Genomic DNA, 10,523 nt, shown 5'->3' on the forward strand with positions numbered 1-10,523 from the left:
TTTAAATGAGAAACAAGGACTTAAACTTGCAGTTTTTTAATCTCCCAGATTAGGCATGGCATAAACAGAATACTGGCATTCCTCCAAATCAACAAGGTACATGAAGAGCTTTCTATTCAAAATATTTTTGGAGCATTATTTATCTAAAAAATTTTTTTTAAGGTAGAAAAATGGAAGTCATGCAAAATTATGCTCCATAACTGACATCGCCCATACTTGGCTGTTATAATTAATTATTTAGGTAATTGACAAATATAGCTTACCCTTGATTTGAAGTGAAGGCAATTTAGGAGAGAAGCTGATGAAAAAATACAGTTTAACTTTTCTCTCAGCTGTCTTCCAACAAAAGGACAGCACTGTCTCCTGCACAGTGCCATCCTGGTCTCTGGGTAACAGAATCTCTATATTGCCTTTTTGCTAGATTCTTGCATCTCAGTCTTTGGCTGAGACCCAGCCCATCATTGCGTGAAATGAATTACATGAAACTTTTTTTTTTTTTGGCTTTTGTTAAAAGTGAGCTGGAAATTGAGGCACAAAACACAGGCTGATTCAATTCTGCAATTCAGATTTGGGTCAAATTTGCATCTTTGTTTTGGTGGCTTTAGTGTGACTTGAAAGCTGTAGTGACAACTCTACTTTTCATCTTAAGGGTACAGTAAATAGTTAAACAGTAGATGTCTCTTACATGTACCTTCAGAATAAATTCTATTAATATTCATTCAAGCATGACAGTCAGTATATATCAGATATACTGTATTATAGTTGACGTGGTGCATACCCATAATACATGGCATATTTTACTTACTTTTTCATGTATTAAAGAACCAAAATTATTAAAATCTGAGAAGAGACAAGCTCAGAAAAAAAAAATCAACAGAAGAGGAAAAGCAGTGTCTTTCCCATAATAGCATGAATAGGTTGTTTGAAATGTAGGTAGTGAATTGAAAGAGAGAGATATTTGTGCCTCAAATTAGAAATCAGACAGATAGAGTACTTCACTACGCAAAAAATGTACACATAACCTACAAACAGTAATAAAAATGCAAATACCCCAAGCAGTTCCCATTTTCATTAATTGAATCCACTTTTTCAAGGAGATCATTTGGTAGTAAAACGCCACCTTTCTTCAAAGCTTCAACCTTACTAAGCAGCTCTGTCTTTTTCAGGTGTCTGATGGACATTTCCACACTGTATCGCTAAAATGAAAAGAGAAAAAGAGATATCATTAGGGAGAGAGGTGTTCTTAGAAAATCATTGAACACAGAATTTGTGATGCTTATGAGCATTAAAAGTTTTTGTTCCCAATAAAATTTATGGGGAGGCTAAACCTAAGTACTTTGAGTAGATGAAGAATATTGCTGAATATATTATACACACACACACACACACACACACAGTTATTACATTTAGTTGACTAAGATTTCTTTCTTAAACTCAAGTTTATACACATAATTGATCTTTAAAATATTCCACATAGGACAATAACTGGTCTACGGGGGTTTAATATTACATTTAATTTTGGTCATTATTTGGCTCCAGAGTGCTGTCCGCCTCTCATCTCTGCCCCTAAAGGACCAGTCTCAAAGTGGAAGAAATAAAATTATTCATGAAGATTATGTAAGTTCTCTGAATTCTCAGTTAACATTTTGTTTTCATTTTCTTTTCCTTAAAATTCTGTGTGGGCTTGGAGAAAAGGTACATATAGAGAGAAAAAGGAAAGCTACCATTTTAGGGATAGTTACAAATCTATGCTTGCTTATTGATTACTGTAAAATATCCCCCAAATCATAGTTGACTACAGAACCCTCTCCCCCGAGTATGTATTATATTCTAACAAACTGCCAAGAGAGTCTCTCCTAAAAGATGTTTTGCTGGAGATAATGTAAGTGCTATTTAATATGACAGTTACTATGGTAATTCTCTTCAAATAACTCTATTTGGATAACTCTATAGTTAGTCCTATATTATGGATAGCCATAAATGACTATGACTGTACTTTATAAATGTACATGTAAAAACATCTCTGAGTAGAAAATCTAGATTCTGGTTAAAATATTAAACATATTTTACATTTTTAGCACATTTCCAAAATATAATAGCAATTTTAAAACTTTTTTCTTTCAGGCACCATATTTAGGTCACTGAGTTCCATGGTAGTATTTGTTCCTTTGCCCTAAATGACCAAGGGTGCCCTAAGATAAACACCTTTATCAGAGTTAATAAGAAAAACTTTTCTCTGGAAATAAGTAAATCAGTAAGTTCAAATGTGCCCAAGCACTTGGGTGATTTCATTCACCTTGAAAACATGATATTATATAAGATCCCAAACAAAAATACAATTGGAAGCAGATTAAAGGAAAAGAAGGTGTGAAATCACTGTTTCGGTTAGTAGATCTTCCGCATTTGCATGCATATGTTTGCATACTTTTAGTTTCATATTTTAATCTTTCATTTACACTAAACATGTACATCATTTGTATTATGTAAACTTCTCCAAATGTTAGTCATTTGTGGATCACAGAACAAAATGTTTTAAATGAGGTGATTTAAAGCATTTCATATTATTAATGAATGTTGATCAGGGTGTCAGAGTATCCAAAATTACATGAATATGCATAGTGGAGAAAATCAAGGGTTGCTTTAGAGCGCTTTTAGAATTTGGCCTGTGATACAGGAGAAATTCTGATTGCGTTTTCTAATGGAAGGCAATTACCAAGGCCATGTTACTCCAGCACTTAGGAAACACACTGTCCACTTGAATTTTCTGGATTCAATATTCAGAAGTATTCTAGAAACCTACATAGTGTTTCTAGAATGATGTGATGATTGGAGGAGATGACAATCTGCTTTATGCAATTAGGTTCCCATCTGAAATGATATAGCTGACAAATATTTACATAATTAATTTGGTAAGATTTCCACATAATATTGGGGGAACCAGTATTTCAGGCAGGCAGGAAAATCTTATTCAAATATTTTACTTATGCCACATGGTATTACACATTGACAGAGAGAGTCCTCTGGCTGTGCCACTTGGGAATGGCCTCTACCAGTTATCCTTTAACTTGTGACAAGCTTGTCCCCCCTCTTCACCCCAACTTTAAACAGCTCTCACACAGCAGACCAGTCAAGAAAGGAAACAGCTTAGATGTGTCCCATAAAAACGACAGTCTTACACAAATAAAAATATAAAAAGCAATTAATTTAATTTTAGATGTAATAAACTAATCTTCTCTGTTAAATGTATATAAGTAGTCACTGCAATAGCTATTATAAAAGGTTATTACATTTAAAAGAAACTTGTCTTTATGTATGCTCTCGGTCTTTGTCACCATATAGCCTACTGTCTAAACAGCTTGATGAAAGGTGTGATTGATGGACAATGCCTTCAAACTATAATATAAAAGCTAAGAGGATCTAGTTAATTGTTCGATGTATTGATATATGAATGAAAGGTACTAAAATGTTATATAATTTAAGGTGAAAGTATTTATTTTAAGTTTTGAAGCACATTCAAGGTTAAATCTAATACGATTTAGGGGCTCAAGCTGTATGTGCAATAATGTCAGGAGCTTCTATTTTTGTTGATGCTAGTATGTTTTTGCACTTCTGTCTCTTAACATCTTTTCAGAAGCATTAGACTCAGAGAATCAACTGCCAGCTCTATCAGTTTTCGGTCATCCTATCAAGTGGGGCTACTTTATCCTGTGGTGAGAAGATAATTTAATCTTCATATTCATTCCACCCACAGCAGTAAGTGAGCAGAGGCTGCCCCATTGTGTCCTGTAGTCTGGGGATGTTATGATATAGACTACTCTTCAATAGGCAAAAATGAGATTAGCAAAGTTAAAGTCAGAAAGCTTTTCTTGAGTGCTAAGGTAAATAAGTATCCAGTATTTAATTTCCCCACAGCACCTGCTGTGGGCCTCTCTGTCTAGTCAAAAATAAAATATACTCTCTTGAAAGGCCATATTTACATTATTAAGTGTATTTGCTTGGCCAATTCAATTTTGACTAATGAAGCCTCCTAATAGATATGTGAATGATCTAAATTAAAGACACAGGACAGTACTATTCTAAATGTCATCCCTGTGTATAAAATATAAATAAAACTTTTAAAAAAAAGTTAAAAATAACTACAAACTCTAGCCCACCATTTTAACTAAGAACTAAAGAAGTTGTAGAAAATTCCTATTGAGTGCTTTACTTAGCACAAATGCTAAAACTGAATTATAAAACAAAGTCAGCAAAAACAGGAATTTCTGAAATAAACATACTTAGAAATGCATGAAGACTTGATTGAGATAACTTTTTTGACAGTTATGCTAAAGGCTTCCCCGCCACACCGAAGTCCCCCTCCTTTTTTTTTGTTAGAAATCACACCGAAAATTCTGCCCAAATGGAGACTGGAACAATGCCTTGAAACAGTGTTAATTGTCACCATGGAAACCAGAAGAATAAGCCATTTTGAAACTGGTATAGAAGGCACACATTGAGCAACTCAAGCATTTTTCTGCCTCCCTCAATGTTAAGGAACAAGATGCCTTGTCACTGTGAGGTCAGAGAAAGAAAACATCATGAAAGAGTTGTAGATGCTCACTGTCTGGTAAATAAAAAAAATAAAAAATAAACTATATACAGCTAATGCTGTATGACTCTACCCAGTGAATCTTTTTGAAACAGAAGGATCATCAAAAGATGGCCAGGATTGGGGGATGGCTTCCACCTAAGCAAAACTTCAGGGCTATATTATGTGAACCTTGCCCCCAAAGCTCCCTGGGAATTCTGCTGTTGTAATAAAACTTCAGAAGAGGAAAGAAAAAAGGCAGCATGATGGAATTCAAAATAATGCTCTAAAAGCACACAGAGAGATTAAGACATCCATTGTAAGACTTTTGTATGGTGCTTCTGTTGGTTATGCTGAAAAGAGACCAGACATTGCTGAACAGAGAGTGAAGCTTTGGCTGCGAGAAACACACAAATTAAACTAAAGACATTTCTTGATTATTAGAAAAGGGCTGTTGTATTCTGTGTCATCAGGGTTTGAGCATTTATGTCTTATACCATATTACTTTTAACTGAGCTTCAGTTGACTTTATATTAGGAAAAGTTAAAACAAGGGAAATGATCTAGTTATTAGAATGACAGGATTGAATGTCTTTCCTGGTACAAATAATGCCACAAACACCTGTTTATCCAGCGAGATTCCCTTTCCCACATACACATGATTGACTGATAGATATGATAGATAGATAGGTAGGTAGGTAGGTAGATAGATAGATAGATAGATAGATAGATAGGAAGAATACACTGAGAAAATAAAATATATCTTACTTAGTCTATCAGTAAGAAAGCAAATGCTAGGAACACACCAAAACACCAAACTATTGGCAAAATATGTGTGAAAATATGCATTTTTGCCAAAAAAAAAATCCAGGGATGTGTCTATTTACAACTCTCACGTGTTTTCTGGCTAGTGTTTGCCCTCTTCATTCGAGGCTTCATGGTGGCCCCTCAGCAAGTCCATGCCTAATGCCATTCAGTGGTGAACAAAGAGTCTTTTTATATAAAAGTCCAGGGTCCAAGCTCAGCTGTACATGCAGAGTGCAGGAATCTGCTAGAGGCCAGTGTTGCCTTTGCAGCAGCTCTTGTGCTGCCCCCCTTTTCAGAAGACTTGTGTGTAGCATCTCACAATGCATATGATGCTGCACATGGAGTCAGTACCACCAACACATCCAGAAGATGTTCAAAATTGAAGAAAAGGGTTCAAGTCTAAGACAAATAATAGTCGTTATTTCTTGCAAACTCCTTGTATTTTATCATTAGAATTTATGGTGAGTAATTGCATAGAGAAATTATAAAGACTCCTACAATTGTCCTTGTAAATTAATAATAGGTTTTCCTGATTGGGATAAATTTGCTGCTGAGCCTTTGGAAAAATTAAAAAGTGCAATGTCATTTAAAATTGCCAGAACTCGCACAGCAAATTACACCTGAGGTTAAGAATTGAGTTTTCCCCCTCTTCTAGCTTATTCCATTTGCATGATCTGGAAATCACATTACACTGGCCATGTACTGTTAATTGGACATAGATTGCATTATCTTTAATATAAATCAAACTACAAATATTAAAATGAATTGCAAATTCCCTAATAGAAGATCATAAAACAATCTTTTTTAAAGTATCTCCCATTAATAATTTAATTCCAATTATATCACTCAGAAAACTTAAGTAGGAGACCTGGCAACTTATTTCTCCAATCATTTCTTTTAAATAACAAATATCTAAGCCTTTAAAAATAAATATAGCTAGACTAGAAGTCACTGTTATAGAACAAAAATAAAAACACCAATAACTGAAAACTTTCATGTCAATTTCATATAAAATACGGCATAAGGACGCCAAGTCTACCTGTCTCCTTTCTTTCTTACCCATGTCAAGGGTGAGAAAAAAAGTCTCCTATAGGTAAAATTTAGTAAGTTTAAGAACTATTTTAATCATACCCTGTAAAAGCATAATATTGATTATTATTTTTTATTTACTTTTTAAAAAGGTTCTCTATCCCCTTAGATATTTCTATAAATTTGATATCTTTCTGAAGCTTTTGTATGGCCTTTAATGAGTTTATATTAAATATTTAATACTGTTTAGGGCATATCCACTACTACCAAAAACAGTTATATTCCCAGCAGTCCCACTGTTTCAGGCAGAGGACTTGATTGATCCTCCTAGCCTGAATTGAGTAGAATGAAAAGAAGCAGTTGGAAAATAGCTGCAATCATTTAATGCAGATGACCTCTGACAGCCTCGCAGCTCTTCTATCTGAACAGAAATTTGCATGGGGTCTCTGTGCAGAGGAACAATGTAACCTAAATGGTAGACAATCTTTATTCTAATGAAGTGGGTGTCAAGGTCAATGTAAAACTGCAATGATAAATGGTGCACCACTAGGCAAGAGAAGTTGCATAGGCATTGTAGTGCTTTCACATTAATTGAAGACTGAAATGCACTGCGTGAAAAGCACAAGCCTCCCTTTCACCATAATGTGTTAATGCGCCAATACTGAAATGATTTCTTCAAGATGTTTGCCTGTTGACGTGTATCTTATTGCAAAAATAACCCAAATATAAAATTATGGCAAAAAATTGACATTTTTAGAATTTAGCGTTTTCCTGGAANTAGATAGATAGATAGATAGATAGATAGATAGGAAGAATACACTGAGAAAATAAAATATATCTTACTTAGTCTATCAGTAAGAAAGCAAATGCTAGGAACACACCAAAACACCAAACTATTGGCAAAATATGTGTGAAAATATGCATTTTGCCAAAAAAAAAAATCCAGGGATGTGTCTATTTACAACTCTCACGTGTTTTCTGGCTAGTGTTTGCCCTCTTCATTCGAGGCTTCATGGTGGCCCCTCAGCAAGTCCATGCCTAATGCCATTCAGTGGTGAACAAAGAGTCTTTTATATAAAAGTCCAGGGTCCAAGCTCAGCTGTACATGCAGAGTGCAGGAATCTGCTAGAGGCCAGTGTTGCCTTTGCAGCAGCTCTTGTGCTGCCCCCCTTTTCAGAAGACTTGTGTGTAGCATCTCACAATGCATATGATGCTGCACATGGAGTCAGTACCACCAACACATCCAGAAGATGTTCAAAATTGAAGAAAAGGGTTCAAGTCTAAGACAAATAATAGTCGTTATTTCTTGCAAACTCCTTGTATTTTATCATTAGAATTTATGGTGAGTAATTGCATAGAGAAATTATAAAGACTCCTACAATTGTCCTTGTAAATTAATAATAGGTTTTCCTGATTGGGATAAATTTGCTGCTGAGCCTTTGGAAAATTAAAAGTGCAATGTCATTTAAAATTGCCAGAACTCGCACAGCAAATTACACCTGAGGTTAAGAATTGAGTTTTCCCCTCTTCTAGCTTATTCCATTTGCATGATCTGGAAATCACATTACACTGGCCATGTACTGTTAATTGGACATAGATTGCATTATCTTTAATATAAATCAAACTACAAATATTAAAATGAATTGCAAATTCCCTAATAGAAGATCATAAAACAATCTTTTTTAAAGTATCTCCCATTAATAATTTAATTCCAATTATATCACTCAGAAAACTTAAGTAGGAGACCTGGCAACTTATTTCTCCAATCATTTCTTTTAAATAACAAATATCTAAGCCTTTAAAATAAATATAGCTAGACTAGAAGTCACTGTTATAGAACAAAATAAAACACCAATAACTGAAAACTTTCATGTCAATTTCATATAAAATACGGCATAAGGACGCCAAGTCTACCTGTCTCCTTTCTTTCTTACCCATGTCAAGGGTGAGAAAAAAAGTCTCCTATAGGTAAAATTTAGTAAGTTTAAGAACTATTTTAATCATACCCTGTAAAAGCATAATATTGATTATTATTTTTTATTTACTTTTAAAAGGTTCTCTATCCCCTTAGATATTTCTATAAATTTGATATCTTTCTGAAGCTTTTGTATGGCCTTTAATGAGTTTATATTAAATATTTAATACTGTTTAGGGCATATCCACTACTACCAAAACAGTTATATTCCCAGCAGTCCCACTGTTTCAGGCAGAGGACTTGATTGATCCTCCTAGCCTGAATTGAGTAGAATGAAAAGAAGCAGTTGGAAAATAGCTGCAATCATTTAATGCAGATGACCTCTGACAGCCTCGCAGCTCTTCTATCTGAACAGAAATTTGCATGGGGTCTCTGTGCAGAGGAACAATGTAACCTAAATGGTAGACAATCTTTATTCTAATGAAGTGGGTGTCAAGGTCAATGTAAAACTGCAATGATAAATGGTGCACCACTAGGCAAGAGAAGTTGCATAGGCATTGTAGTGCTTTCACATTAATTGAAGACTGAAATGCACTGCGTGAAAAGCACAAGCCTCCCTTTCACCATAATGTGTTAATGCGCCAATACTGAAATGATTTCTTCAAGATGTTTGCCTGTTGACGTGTATCTTATTGCAAAATAACCCAAATATAAAATTATGGCAAAAAATTGACATTTTTAGAATTTAGCGTTTTCCTGGAATCGAATTACAAAAAATAAATAAAACGCTCACAAATGATGTCCTGACACCTAATGTAATTCCTTTGATCCTTTTTCTTTTCTTTTTCTATTTAGACCTGTCTTTAATTAGTTTCAACCAAGCAACGTTTTACAGAACCCTTCTTTTGGGTACTTTCCTGTTGAGCAAACTGTAAAAGAAGACTGAAGAGAGGAGAATCATTCAAATATTATTTTTCCCCTCACTTCCAAGTTTTCTGCTTAGTCTGCAGTAAAGATCTTCAGGTGTTGTTTGTCCTGAATGAAAATGTAATGAAAAGTCTACAGTTTGTAAAAGAAAATAACTATTTTCTAGTGTGGGAACTAGAAAACCTTAATCTGGTCATTGGAAATTGCCAAAATCACTGCACAGAAATAATTACACCATTACTTCAGTTGGTCTAGCAATTTTGTGGCAGTCAATATTTTTCATCCCATAAAAATAAGGATAGTAAGCTGCTTTTTAAAAATCCTGATCTACTTAAGCCTGTAAAGGGGACATTGTTTGCTAATACACTCATTAGCAGCCAAGCACTTTAACTTCATCAATTAAACAGGAAATGGAGTTGCATCAGTTTCATAATTTGCTAAAATACTGATAAGAGCATATCATTAACCATTTGAGAAACATTTCCAGGCTCAACTCATAATACCTTATAAACTGCATTTTTATGGTTGATTTTTTTTTCAGATTCTGGTAGACTCTATGATACAGCTACATTTCCAACACTACACTTCCTGTTACAAATAGATTTTAATAAAGCAATTACAGTTATAATAGTCAGGAATGGTCTGTAGGTCTGCAGTCTTGGTGACAGAAGGCTATTAATACCCTTTACTATAAAATAAATGATACTGCTAGTCTGCAACTCTGATGTAAAAACAAATTGTCTCAAACGGAAATCAACATTCCTGAAATGGTAATTCAGAGAAAAAAAAATCTCAACATGAAGAGGATAGTGAAAAAGAAAAAAAAGTTACTGATGAAACTGTTTAAAAAACTGTACAGCTTCATCTGTGTGTGATTTGTCAGGTCTGAAGCTTTGACGTGCCCAAGGGGCAGACCCCAGCGGGGAGTAGGCTGCCGAGCTAAATAGCTGTGAAAGAAGTCTTAATGTAGGATGGAATTCAAACTAACCTTGACATGACCTCGGGAAAATATGCAAAAGTAAAATGAATGCTCTCTGCAAGATACATCCTAATTTTGTGGTAGAGCTGGTTAGTTTTACAAACATAACTGAGACTTTAAAAGAAAAACAGAAAGCTAGTAAAAGGGGAAAAGTTTAGAATACAAGCGAAAAACGTAAGCAGGCATGATGTGTTACTGTGAAGGCATGTGAACCATTTGGAAAGAATCCAAATAAAAACCCACACCGAACAACATTGTTGTCAGCCTGTCTATTCAGGAAAATTTTTTTTTTTTTTTTTT

The 10,523-nt window shown here is 34.5% G+C and overlaps 1 protein-coding gene across 1 annotated transcript in view; it reads right to left on the bottom strand.

Moving 5' to 3' along the window:
- Positions 1-10,523, bottom strand: part of AKAP6 (A-kinase anchoring protein 6) — a 642,313-nt gene that overhangs the window by 114,692 nt on the left and 517,098 nt on the right. The window contains 2 exon segments of the mRNA XM_017895900.1: positions 1,051-1,070; positions 1,073-1,196. Coding sequence (XP_017751389.1) covers positions 1,051-1,070; positions 1,073-1,196 — 144 coding nt within the window.

This window comes from Rhinopithecus bieti, unplaced genomic scaffold (genome assembly GCF_001698545.2).
Source record: "Rhinopithecus bieti isolate Rb0 unplaced genomic scaffold, ASM169854v2 scaffold_21703, whole genome shotgun sequence".
Classification (NCBI taxonomy): domain Eukaryota; kingdom Metazoa; phylum Chordata; class Mammalia; order Primates; family Cercopithecidae; genus Rhinopithecus; species Rhinopithecus bieti.